Source organism: Crinia signifera, chromosome 7 (assembly GCF_055691185.1).
Source record: "Crinia signifera chromosome 7, ASM5569118v1, whole genome shotgun sequence".
Lineage (NCBI taxonomy): Eukaryota > Metazoa > Chordata > Amphibia > Anura > Myobatrachidae > Crinia > Crinia signifera.
In genome coordinates this window covers 157,084,360-157,098,968 of record NC_139223.1, presented here as the reverse complement: position 1 = coordinate 157,098,968, position 14,609 = coordinate 157,084,360, and the positions used below count along the sequence as shown (strand labels likewise).

General features: G+C 40.9%; 1 protein-coding gene across 5 annotated transcripts in view; it reads right to left on the bottom strand.

Annotated features, from left to right (window-relative positions):
- Positions 1-14,609, bottom strand: part of GALNT13 (polypeptide N-acetylgalactosaminyltransferase 13) — a 291,999-nt gene that overhangs the window by 104,786 nt on the left and 172,604 nt on the right. For all 5 annotated transcript variants that reach the window (XM_083154067.1, XM_083154068.1, XM_083154069.1 and 2 more), the window contains exons 3-4: positions 8,180-8,346; positions 5,778-5,985 (exon numbers count right to left, since the gene is read on the bottom strand). In XM_083154067.1, the coding sequence (XP_083010193.1) occupies positions 5,778-5,985; positions 8,180-8,346 (375 nt within the window). The remainder of the gene's footprint in view (positions 1-5,777; positions 5,986-8,179; positions 8,347-14,609) is intronic.

Genomic DNA, 14,609 nt, shown 5'->3' with positions numbered 1-14,609 from the left:
ATGATGCAAGCCAGTCATTTAGCTCCCATTCCCACATCTCATATAATTGCAGTTGTGTAACATACAGTACAATCATGTCCGCTTCACTAGGGAGCAGACATTATGGAGGATAGCTTCTTACTCTTCTGGGGATGCTGGGAAGCCTCCCGCAGTTTCCGGGATGATAGACAAATATGAATATATCTACAACAATATGGAGTATAGCACACACAAGCGCAAACAGTTACACACATTTACACACCTATATATGCATTATGCAGACACAAACCTGCACATCCCTATACATCTACAGGCATACATCTACACATACATAAATATTATATGTCATACGTCATGTAGTGTCATGTACCACCCATGAACAGACCTACTGCAGTTAATTGCCTACAAGTTTTTGAGAAAACTACAATGAAAACAACAAAGAATCTTCAGTTTCTGGAGGTTGGTAAATCTGAACAGCCCTCTATGGGGACTGCCGCTGGAAATGGAGAGACAGTGGTAGATATAAGGATAAGATTAGCCGAGGACTAGGCACGAGGCCATATAACAGCCCTATTTTTTGTGATTGGTTGTTAATGACAGTGCAGGTGCTAGGTAGTTTTGAGTGGTTTTGTTATTTGTTCATAGGTGGTTAGCCTGTCCTTTCAGGGAAGTGTGGATGTAAACTTTTAAATGGTATATATGGGCAGATCATGTGTTTCAGGCTTCCTCTTGCCATTTTGAAAGCCCCTATTGCCCTCCCTAAAGATTTTTCCATTTTTTGAATGCTAATTTTTAACTTAAGTAGTCGGCTATTAAAAGCCAGATGGGTGGTCGACGATTGCTATCAGCCAGCGGTCAACGATTGCTATCAGCCAGCGGTCAACGATTGCCTTTCTTTTGAAAGGACGAAAAATGTGTCTTTCTCCTGTGGGTGGACATCGGGCACTTCCCTGCGGGAGCGTCCATGCTTTGTCAGAGTAAGAGGCGGGAGGCTTGCACAATGCAGTTTATGCACTTAGGAGGCGGTTGTTCAGTTCCCTCCTCATTTTTTTGTTGTTATAAAATTTATTGACTAGAGCTAGTGTTTTTTAGCACCTTCTTTTGCCATCCTCCATAACCTAATTATAAAATCAGGTCCGCAAATTCAATTAAATTCCAGTTGACCTAGCAGTTGGTGTCCGTGTCTTTATTTTATAATGGTTAAGCTAGCTTAATTATAATGTAGAGGGTTATCGCAATAATATAATGGGCGCCTTTTAGTCAATTGAATTTTCAGGGGATACTTAATAAATGCGGGTATCCCATGTTTTTTGAGGAATATATCAAATGTTGGGGCAGATGTATTAAGCCTAACGAAGAGATAAACTGGAGATAAAGTGGAGATAAAGTGGAAGTAGAGAACGCATAAGCCAATCAACTCCCACTTGTCATATTTCAAACACAGCTGATTGGCTGGTCTGTTATCTCCTTCCACTTTATCTCCACTGTATCTCCAGTTTATCTCTTCGCCAGGCTTAATACCCACTATTTGATAAATAGGCCAGTTAGTATGTTAAATAGAGATAAAAAGAGAAAATGCAAGGAACCACTTTAAATGCTATGAACACTGACAATCAGAACAATTATAATTACTGCAATTTAACATGGTATAAAACTGAGGTTTTTACCATCATTTTGGGCCAAACAGGAGGACCCACCTACCACTGCCAGGTGGGTCCCTAAGGTCCAAGCACAGAGCTCTGTATTAGGCATGGGCTATGTAAGATTTTCCATGCTGTGAACAGTAAGTCTGTCTGACAACTGTTACTGGAGTGCCGTCTGAGAGGTAGATGTTTGAGTCATTTGGTCCAATGTGATTAATCATCAAAACTGTCATTTTTATTTAATTAAGCTAGTACAGTTTCTTTTTCAACCTTCTCAATCAAATATACCACAGGATTTGTCTAGAACTTTTTATATTACTTGCATTATTTTGGGCACCAGATGGCAGCGTTACTTTAATATATTTTACTAAGATCAATCCAATATCCCATTAATAAAGTTATATGAGATCTTCACTCAGGTAACCTTTATTTTATTTAAGTACAGATGGAGCAGGCCGACTCTTGCCAGTGGCGCACACGCACCAGACGCTCGCTCGCGCCCTGTGGCTACTCGCCGTCCCTCCTATCCCTGCCCGTCTTCTCTTCAGGGAACCATCCTGAAACTGGGACGCGCGTGCGTGTGAGACGCACGCGTGTCCCAGTCAGATGGAGCACCTCTGCGTCGTGATCGCCAGTGCAGGCATGCTGGCAATCCCCGGCCAAGATGAAGCATCTGTAGTAACAGTTTCTTATGCAGCATAAAAAAGTTCAGTTGCGCTTTACAATTGGAAATAGGGATAAAAAAAACTTGGTAGTTACAGACAGTCAAAATGGTAGGATGGCAATCTATAGGATTTGCTGATACCTAAAGTACTTTCTTTTTTTTCTGAATCATATTTTCATAATTTATTCTTATACTTTATTCTTATACTTATCAGTTTCTAAAAATCTACATTTTCATGGAGGTGATGATCACCTGTATACATTGTCTAGTCCTATATTTTTGATGTATGAAACATCAATTGTAGCTTTTCAAATGATCAACCGGAAGCATACATCTAGTTTTATGAAGTGGCTTAAAGACCCATACACACGATGGGCAAATCTGAGCTAATAGCAGCTAACTTTTGGTGTTTTGAGCTGCTTACAGCTGAAAACCGCGGAGAGTGTATGCCCCTACGATAAGCGTTAAGTCCTGATGAGCGCTCCCGCATCGCCCCTGGCCACCGCCGTTCATCTGTTGGTATTACCAGCCGAGTGGACGGCTTTCCATAGCATCCTGATATGGAAAGCCATTCACCCTTCTAAAAATCGCTGGGCCGGTTGAAAATCACTAGCCATACATGATGAGCAAAAACGCCCAGTGTGTATGGACCTTAATACTTATATAATTTAAAAATTAAAAATAGGTTGATTTTTGATTTTCTAGTTTTGTATTTATTATTTTTTTGAAAGATATGCAAGTCTTGTATATGCATATAACAAAATATTTTTTTTTCAACCTATAAATTATATTTATTGATTAGAGAACATTTTAAATGTTAAATAGTGTTTTGCCGAGTATTTTCTTTTTTTTCTTTTTTTGGGGAGGCGTTGGTTGGAAACTTCATGTTGATTATGGGCCTTATTCTGCTTGGAGCGTCCGGGCCGTACGCGTACGTCCCGGGGTTTTTTACGATCTGCGCATGTGCAGATACGCTAATGCGCCGGCGCGAACACTCCACAACGCTTACGGCCGGTGTCTCAACGTGCGAAAAAACCTGTACGCGAGCGTACGGGTAATGGGGCGGCATAGGGGCGTGTTGATGGGAGCGGCCGAAATAATGAGGGAAAATGGGCGTAAATATGGGCGTACACGGGGGTGTGCACCCAAAATGAGCGGTGCTACTACCGCACGATAGACTAAGGCACCGTTCGTTTCGGACACCAAACAGGCGGCCGCCAACCGCCAGCTAAAACCACCCCTACAGATACCGCATGCCAGCGTGCGCCTGAGTTGGCTAATTAACGCTGATTACTACTCAAACACATACACCTGAATGTAATAAGCAATGCTGCAGTCTATTAACTCCAAACCATGATTTCACTGCCTGCAAGCCACACATGCAGCACGCAAACACATTGGAAGCTTATGTTTCTATACTTCTCCACATTTAAAGGTTTGTTTAATTTAAGGTAAGATTCTTTTTATACGCTAAGGTAGGTATTTGCTAAACAGACACATTCACTATCTGCTTTCATAGACTTTACGCAGTAGCACACTCAATCTACACAAGTCGACATGTGTCAACGTTTTCACTCTAATACTAACATAGGTTTTGTATTTAGGATACAATAACATAAACCACATCTAACACCTACAAAGGATGTTTCAGCAATGTTTTAAGCCCATGCCCACTATTTTGCACACAATCTTCTATTGAGTTAATAGAAAACAATAATTGAATAACAAATAGATTAATTAATCAATTGTCAGATTAGTAGTTGAGAGGCAAGATTTGCAGGTCCATATATGTGAAGGGTATGCCAGCGTGCACGGACGTACGCTCACTCTCACGAGCGGTGACATAAGCTGAGTTTTCCATTGAAAACAATAGGGACCCGTCCGTGCAAACTGGCGTACGCTCAGATCTCCGCAAGAAGTCGGTGGAGAGACGGCCGTAGACGGCGCCGTACGCTCAGTTGTACGCCAGTTGTCGGAGTGTAAGGGCTGGGCCGGCCGCGTACGTTGCCGTACGCTCATTTGTACACCACTCCCCTTCTACGGTATTTCTGCCCGTACGTAAGCGGCTGATTTGTGGGTGGACTTAACCCCAACGGCCGCGTACGGCTAGCGTGCGGTAATGGCGAACGTACGCACGTTTGGCCGCTCCGATCAGAATAAGGCCCTATGTATGTTGATTAAATCGTATTTTTTTTTTTTATTAAATAGTTATTTTTTTTTTTTGTACATTGGGTACAAACACTGTAATGACTAGCTTTACTGCTAGCACCAATACATTGAGCTAAGGAAAAAGAGTTCATAGCTATGGTGAAAACAAAAGAACCCAAATCTCTATATCTATGCCATCAATTAGTATAACCAGTAGGGTCTTCTTCATGGTATCCAGGTGGCTGCTGGACAATGTCTACTGTAGGTCGATATGAAGAGGTTGACATGCACAAGGTTGACATTGACTATGGGTGGACACAAGTAAAATGTCAACATGAGTTTCTGAAACATGGTGAGCAAGAGTGGTACACTAATTGAGGATCCACGTACGTAATGTGTTGACATTTACACAAAAAAGTGAAAAACTTATGTCAACCTTTTCATGTGTCAACATTAACACAAAACATTAGGAAAAACTCCTGTCGACCTTTTGCTGTCTACCTAGTAACTGTCAACCTAGACATTGTCTATGAGCTATACCACACCCCTTGTCTGCACCATGGGAATGAAAATCTTAAGCTGTGTACTGTGCTGGCAATAAGGTCACTGAGCAACCATATTGCCAGTGATTTGTTTGTGCTGCAGCGATAAATCGCTGGGTGCAGCCTCCTAATGGTCACTGGTCGCAGGTCAGCTGTTTCCCTCTGCAACTCCCCCAGCTGAGTCTTCTGTTCATCAGAGACCATCTCTGGTCGCTGATGAAAAGGAGACACTAAGCAGTATATTGCACAGTGTGTACACAGCTTTAGTGTGATCCAAGACTCCAAACTTGCTGCAATTGAGGCTTGGCCCCCTCCAAGAGATTCTGGGCGAGAGGTCCAAGTGGCAAGGGGCATTGTGACACGATTTGTATCATCACATTAAGATGTTTTTTCCTTGCAGAAATCTGGAAGTCTCCTGAACACTAAGGAGACTATCCTATTAGTGCTGAAGGATGGGAGGTGCCATTCGGGTGCCGTTTAAATGCTGAAAACGGCACCTGAATTAAGCCAATCTTGCACCCTTGGTTGGGCCGATTTGGCTTAAAATTGCTCTCACCCCTATGAAGGTGCTAGCACTTTTAAGTGAATTCAGTTTGCCGTAAAGTGTGCCCGGTGCCGTGATGATTCGCGAGTGGAAATCATCCGCACCTAATAGTATTGTCTAAATTTGAGAAAATTTTAAATTTATAGATGGCTGATAGAGTAACTGAACTACAAAACAATTTCAATTTGGCAGCATCATTTTAGAAGGGAGTTTCACCTTAACCGCTGCATCACCCTACAAAGTTCTGGCAGGCTTACCGGTCTTCTTTTATTCTTGCCAGCAGAGGCTCCAACCACCCGATTGTACATTCACAGTGAGCATCTAGAAATGTTATCACTTGACCCTTTGAAACATTTGCTCCTCTAAGGCGTGCCCGAATCAGTCCAGACCTCTGCTCCATCCTCAAGATTTTTACTGGAACTTCCAAATGTCTAACATAGTTTTCTAATGGTATTTTCAGGAAATCTAAGAGATTTAAAGAAAGAAACAAAAAACATTGTAAAAATCCTAAATGAGAAAAAAAAATTGTAAGATTTTTTTTTTAATGCATGTAATTGTATTTATTTCTTGGCATAAACCCACTCTATGGATCAGATGTAGATATATTTCTACTATCATATTAATTGGCTCTATATTGATTACATTTGGGCAAAAATATTGTTATTAAAAATTTGGTGCATTTAAATGATACCCAATTTCTCGAAATGTACAAATATCTTGGGATAGGCATATTGATATCCTTACAAAAAAAATAAGGATCAAATATGGTTTGACGTAACATGTTTAAAAAAGTGGCAGACTAGATGGGCCAAGTGGTTCTTATCTGCCGTCAAATTCTATGTTTCTATAAGGAGCGGTTAGATAGGTAGGATGAGAACCAAGAGAGGGCTGTGTCATTTAGACCTAGACCTTAAGACATACCATCTGAAATAGGACTCCCACTTTAGTAAATAAACCCCTTAAATGCAGTACATTTTTTTTAATGAAGTTTTTTTTTTTTTTAGATTTTGTGGTATTATGACTAGTAGAACTACAGACAGCTCTGAATAGGCAAACTTTAATTAAGACCACAGTGCAGAACCCCCACTGAAGTAAAGTAACTATTGAAATCAATGGAACATTGAAAAGAATAGTTTCACCACCGAATTGCCCCCCCCCCCCCCACACACACACACACACACACGCACGCACACACACCCCTTATATATATAAATAAAATTAGTGTATATGAGGAATTAAGGCAGTGAGTACCTATATATGCCTGCACCACTAGCCAATAATAACAAGGTTGGTGTGACAAACCATTTGAGAATGGCTAAAGGGGAACCAAAGACACCCTTCTACGGCCATATAACAGTAGGCAACATTAGTGTTTGATTGCATTGATTTTGTTCCTCTGACACTGGACTCTATTTGGATTATAATGGAATAAAATATTTTGTTTTATAATGGTCTAGTGCAAATAAAAACAAAAAGGAATCATTTTTATCCCACTGGACCACCATGAATCAGGATGACGAAAAGAAGCATTTTTATTTTAGATTAAATAAACATATTATTTAAGGGTTTGGAAGACTGCATGTCATTGGGGTTGGTAGAGAGAGAGGAGTTATGGAAGAGAGTTCCTAATTATGTCATGGCACATTCATTGCAGTGGGGTTTCAATCATGTAAATACATTTAAAATAAAGGTAAAGCTCAGAGTTCAGTGTGTCAATTGTTTCATTGTATGAGGCAGAGATTTCCAAACTGGGTGCTGTGACACCCTGAGGTGCTGTACCACAGGGAATTTCATCAGTGATACTGGGGTAGGATATGTGCGGACCACCTCCGGTAGTCACCCTTCCAGAGAGCCAAACAAAAATACAAGTTTGTTACTTTGTTTTATCCCCGTTGTTTCCAAATGTAAAGTGTGTTGGAATATGCTGCGCTATATAAGAGACTGTAATTAAATAAATAAATTTTGTTGCATACCCCTTCACATAAGTTCTTGCTGGGGCATTCCAGGTGTCACTGACAATGGGTTGGTGGTCCAAGAGCTAATCAAATTATTAATGGTCTACAGGACAGGCAAAGCCAGTGCTTGTGGCTACCAATCAGAAATGTAAATGTACACAATATCTTCAATATTAACCCTATTGTGAGTGGTTTACGTCAAATTTCTCAATGAGCATCAAAAGGCCAGTCCTGCTCGTTAGGGAACCTGCAGTCTTTTACAACCATACCAAGGTAATAGACTGAGCGGTGGTTCATTAATTGTGCCTTGCTAACTGCAGATAAGCACATAGGGGGTTATTCTAGTCCATTCTTTCTGACAAAATCCTTCTTAGATGGACAAAACCATGTGCACTGCGGGTGGGGCAGATGTAACTTGTGCAGAGAGAATTAGATTTGGGTGGGGTTTTTCTTCAAAGTGAGATCTATATATATTTATAAGTGTAAAATCATGCAGTCAGTATTTTCCCTGCATAGAAACAAAATAACTCACCCAAATCTAATTCTCTCTGCACATGTTACATCTGCCCCCCTGCAGTGCACATGGTTTTGTCCATCTAAGAAGGATTTTGTCAGAAAGAATGAACTAGAATAAACCCCAATGTGACTTGTTGTTCCCCTTCAGAGGCACTGGAAAGTAAGCCATAGGACATTCTATACTGTACCTCTTTCACTTGCGTCATCAACCAAAATGATTTCAGATAATAGATGGTGCGGAGAGCGGTTGATGACGCTGAGGACAGTCCGTAGTAGTGTGCTCCAGGCTTCATTGTGAAACACTATTACTATACTTGTATTTGGTAGTTCATCTGGATAAACCTTTGTCTTACATCTGCAAAAAAAACAAAAATATCGAGAAAGATGAGAACAGTATTCTGTATTACATATGCTTAGCACAAGGTTCTGCAATCTAAGGGCAATAGTACAGCTACAGCTATAGAGAAATAATCTCAGGACCCCTAGGAACGATTATTATCCTGATCACCTTATTAGTTTAATGACCAAAACGTTATCAAGTAGAGATCTCTCCCACTCATCTGATCAGATTCTTCCACTTCTTCCCCAACACCTTCTGCTATCTGATCACCTTTCTCTCTCATCTGTTCTATTTGCTCCTTCCAACACAATCTCACAATCATTTCCAACCACCTTCTACAACTCCCATTTGTTCATGGTCATAGATTTCTTAACGATAACCTTGTGGATAAAATATTTTATGGGGACAAGTCCTACTGGTGTTGCCCTAGGTGGTTTGCAGTAGGCTCCCAGCAGAATGTCAAACAAAGTTTAGACCACATAGCACAATGAACATACTGTACGGTGGTGATGATATCAGCGGTATGACCCGTAGTAATAGCAATCAATAATTTTTACCCCTGAGAAGCTTTGTGCCCTGGGCACTGTGACACTAAACACAGGGGGTTGCACATGTGACATCATCCCACCAGGGTCACTATACTAAGGAGAAGAAGACAGTGAAGGTGCATGTACTCCTCTATAACATTTTAAACTGTAATATTATAATTATCTTGCTGATCTTTAGACTAGTATTGTCCACCAGATTACTAGTAGCCATACTTCTACTTTCTCCTAATTACTGTACCTTCTGCTTCCTTTTGGCGTCTATGGCAGGACCCTTTATCTTTGTTTAAGATCCCCTTCTTCTGATTGCAGCCACCTGAAGCTATAATACTGCACCGACTGGATGACCAGACGGCATCACCGGAAGATGCTATCTTCCCTACTGATCACCCCCTTCTCTTTAGTGTCCTTACAAAAAAATTCAACAGCTGCTAAATATTCATTCCAAAGGGGAATTTTTTTTTTTTTCATCTAAATGGTCTATCCTGGTATAATGCCCAAAGTGAAACAATTATGCAAATACAGAATATGGCAGAGTACTGTAGAATAATTACAGACATTTCTATGGATTCTGTCTATAGCAGCCAGGTATTTCATTGGTCAACTAAGAACAAATCAGGCACGCAATCAAGTGTTTAAATAATTCCCATATTCCTCTGTGTTTGGCAAGCTGGGGTATACATATTACTTTTGCACCAGACGTTCATTAGTTCAGACACTGCACTATTTTTTAGTTTCTTTTTTTTGCCCTCATTCCAAGATTTAACTTATTTTCTCTCCTAGTCCATAACTTGTTCTATTGCATCACACTAATAACAGCATCTACTTAATTACACACTTAGGAAGGAGAATGGATAATTTAATAACACTATACGTGAATGTACTATAAATCATATCAAGCAATTATAGATTTGCATTATTTAGCATAACTAGTATGGCCACAGAAGCTAATACGCGATTGGTTGCTATCTCGCATGCGATGAATATAATTTGTAGGCTATATTGTACAGATGTAAGCTAATGTTCAACAAGGGTACAGAGACCTAAAGACTGCCAATAATCAGGGCATGTTAGCAAGTGTGGAACATTTAGCATGTACAGATGGCTAATGACTTACTGGCAATGGGTTTCGTCCTCCAGTATTGCACTAACACAATGAATGGAAACTTTGTTAATATTACTTTGGCAATAAGTCAAGCCGACACACATTTTGTTTACCACTAAGGGATATACCATGCATCTGTTTTGTCTAATTATTATTTGGCTACTAAACAGTGTACAGTGTTTGCTGGAATTAAATGGTCATGAATATGTAAGCAGAACGTTTCCACATACACACAGCGAAAAACTCTTGCAGGCCGTCCCCAGACGTTACATTAGAAACCTCTAAAACGAACGTGACAAATTGATGTTATTATTAATTGTTCTACTGATAGATGTTTGTACAACTTAAACATGTTAACCCAGTGATGGCTAATCTTGACCTGCCAGCTGTTGAACTACACATTCCATCATGCCCTACATCATTTTTAGCATGGCCAAATAGCAAAACTGTAGAAGAGCATGCTGGGATGTGTAGCATAGTTGGCTAGCCTCCTGCATTCTGCAGGAGACTCCCTGAAATAGCAGCAATCTCCCTCTCTCCCTCATTAATCACGAATCCCTCATTAATATAACAATCTCCCTCTCTCCCTCATTAGTCTAGCAATCTCCCTCATTTCACCTAGCCCACATTACACTGTTACATTTTTGGGGAAAAAAGGAATGAGAGATAGACACATTTACATGGAATCATCAGCACCATTTCCCAGCACTCGCCATGCTTCGGGTTGGCATTGATAGTGGGGTGGCGTCAACAATGGGGGGCATTTAGCCATCAGGGTGGGTATACAATAAAAAATGGGGTCTGGGGGGCCATTTCACATATGAAACAGGCATCTGGGTGCCAGTACATATAAAAATCGCATCGCATCGCATTGCATGCAATATGATTGTATGCGATGTGATACAACGCGATTTTAAGGTGCGATGGGAAAAATCGGGACGCCCAGATAATACACAAGTACCGAATAAACAACCAGCGGGGAAGCGCATCGGATCAGAATCGGATCTAAAACATGCCCAATTTACATTCAATCGGTCCAGATTGTAACTAAATTGGGGAAATGAGGCCAAATCGTTCTGGTGTGTACCCAACAAAACTTGCTTTAGGCCAGTAAGAACTATTTGCTGATGAGATGCTAGGAGCTGCCATTCCTGTATGTGTTTGCATCGTATCAGTACATAACCCCCGCAGTCTTTTGTACTGTTGTAGTGAGGATACAGCAAGTACTGTATACTATTAATAAGTATTGTCACATAAAAAGCTGCCCTCCACTGCTGCTCTCAAGGACAATCTGCAGACCATTTATTTCAATTATTTAAGTGTTGGAAGATGCCTCCTACATCTGTCATTCCCGTCAGGCAGCAGGCATAGAAAATCTCGAGGCTATCTGTTTTTTATACTTTAATGTTTTGGTTCTGTGAAGCATGTTTTATGTGATAACATTTAAAAAGCAAGTAAACCAACTATCTGACATTATTATAGATCACAGAATGTAAATAACTTATCTAAATATTATATTACTCAAAATAGTGGCGGAATAAGGGGGGGTGGCACCGACCCCATCAAACAAGAATGATAGGGCACATTTATTAAAATTGATACACAAGATAAAAGTGCTATAACTCATGACTGGCAAATGTTTGCTTACATTTACTACTAACGAAAATTCAGAATGATGTTTGCTTTAGCCTGGGGCTAATTCAATTAGCTATGGAACTTACCACAGGGTTTGAGCTCTACTAGGATATGTGCCCGGATCTATGCAATTTCTGCCCGTGTTAAGGGCCAGATGCACTAAGCTTCGAAATTGATAAAATGGGGAGTGATAAACAACCAACCAATCAGATCCTGCCTGACACTTTTCAAACACAGTCTGTGACATGGCAGGTAGGAGCTGATTGGCTTGCTGTTTATCACTCTCCATTTTATCACTTTTGAAGCTTAGTGCATCTAGCCCTTTGACTAGCCGCAGAATCACTAGTTAACGCAACTTTCTGTTTGCACCTCCGGAAGGTGCAAGCAGAAATCAGTGTTAAGTACACCCCCAGGGCTCTAGTTGTAGGCCTACCTTGGGCAGTAGTTGAATAGTTCGGACCACTGTGCTAAACTCTGCCATACATTCCATGGCTAATTGAAATATCACACCTGAAATGTCCAAAAGACTCCCTCATTTTAAAGAGTTCAGTTGAAATGCAGGAGTACGTCAGTGTTCTAAATTCCACTTACTTCCCCAGTGAATTGGATGGTCTAGAACAGGCATGTTCAAACTGTGTCCCTCCAGCTGTTGGGAAACTACACATCCCAGCATGCCTTGCCATAGTTTTAGCGTTCCCTACTAGCAAAACTGTTGTATGGCATGATGGGACTTGTAGTTTCACAACAGCTGGAGGGCCATAGTATGGAAGCTTGATGATGTGATTGCTGGTGAAACAAGTCACTGAATAGAGCAGTCAGAAGCAGGTACTATATGTCTTCTACATACTGGATGAAAGTCTCCACTGCTGCTTCCAGACCCACAAAACTAATCCCACCCAGTGTGAGCTTGATTTAAGAGAACACTAAGAAGTTGCAGAGTCCAGGTCTGAACAGTACAGTGGATGACCAAGCTCCTGAATGCACTTAATAGTCCAGAAGGGCACAATGAACACATGTTCTTGGACAGCGCCTGGAAATAGCTTTCTGAACTTGCTTCAGGCATTGGTTGGAGTAACAGTCCCCAGTGATTTGTCTTGGTCACAAAAACAGCCACCATCTACTTGGTCAGGTTGTGCTCACATCTGAACTTCTGTGGCAGATTAACAAATAGGCAGATGGGGCAGTGGCAAATGGGGCCCACACTTTTTAGTACAAAAAAATTACAATCAAGCATTCTTAAAGATATAAAAAAAAAATCAACTCTAAGAAATCAAAACTATAGAGAGAATACTGTATTAGGAGATCATTTGCAGGGGGAGGGGGGGGCTAAGATTTTTGTGAGGGGGCTCCAAGATTTGCACTGCCTAGAGGCCCCCACCGGTATTAATCTGTCAATGAGTATATAACGCACGCAACCTTTACCAGACGCTAGCTTCAGCATATAATAAGAGGGCAATGTGCATTTACAGGTTTACTTCACCGTTAAATATGCAAAGAAAAACAGTAATTTATATCTGCAACCTTGAGAATTTATCATTTCCATTCTGTCTACAGAGAACCATAACAGCCATAAAACTGTAATGTAGTGTCTGACCGATCTTATAAATGATGATGCAGCCACTGCTGTTAGCGGTGCAAAGAGGTTACACAACTTCTTGACATGATATGTTTCAGAATGCCATGGCCGTGATTGGTATTTACTTCCAAATGTTCAGAACATAAAACCCTTTAAGATCCCAGTAATAGGTTTGAACGTGCTTTATTAAGGATGTATATGGCAGCGGATTGTCAGGACAAAAGGACATAAAATTAAAATTGTTCCACTACAATCTGGGAAAGACTATTGACATGTTTACGGTGTGTTCCGTTCAGCTACCGGAACAGTTGAATTAATTCATATTTACCAGAGTCTTTCAAGGCTGGTCTTACAAAGGGAAATTAAATGAACGCAACACAAATGTTAATCAAACTGACAACATAAACAGGGCAATAACCCAAATAAGCAAGTCGTTAGAACTTGTAATAAGAAAGGAAATGAATTAATGGTATTACATTTATTTCAATCATTATCCATTGACCAAAGTCTTCATTCTTTCAAATCCAATTTGTAAGGAGCAATTGCAATTGCGTAGGGACAGTAAGGAGACACAGGAACTGTCTATGGGGGTTATGCAGACCTGGCCGCTGCTGTGTGAAATTGCAGAGCACTGCAATCGGATACCGCTGCCCAGCCAGAGTGAAAGCCCGCCATGTGCAAGTCTGAGAATGGCTTGTGAAAATGTTGCCAATCGGCATAGAGCTGACAATCTATTCACAATTCGCTCACCATCTAAATAATTTTCCAATGTGTGGCGTCCGTGTGTAACCCTGACCCTTCCACAACTCTGCTACAGAAACAGGCTGATCAAGGCCGGAGCTGATGCCACATGACCTTCCTGAAACCGGCTGGGCACGCCTGCATTTTTCTTGACACGCCCAGATAACTGCCGGTTATCACCGACAAACAGCGACTTCCTGTCAAGGAAACAACAGGCTCCTGTTTGGCGTCACCTATTGATACTGTGATCCGAACGCATGCACAGTCATTCCATAATCGATGCAAATTTGCTATCATATTTGTTGGTTGCTATGGGAAACATCCCACCTTCAATAGAACTCCCATCTTAGTAAATAAACGACAGGAAGTAGGGATGGCCATCTGGTTCTCCCCCATTGGCCATGAATCATCGATGATCGATGGCCATCCCTAACAGGAAGTCACTATTCTGCATCAGGCTCCGGTGAGCATCACTATATAAATCTAGGTTGCTGATACATAAGTGTATTTTCACACCTCCTCTGAGTGCATAGGCGCTAGCATTAGCGTACTACTACGAATTAGGCCCTATTAGTGGACATTTAAGAAACATGTAGAAATTACAGTATCTGTGTACTGTATATATGTTTTCAAATACTGTGCTTAAAATACATAAGAGAAAGTGTAGCACAACGCT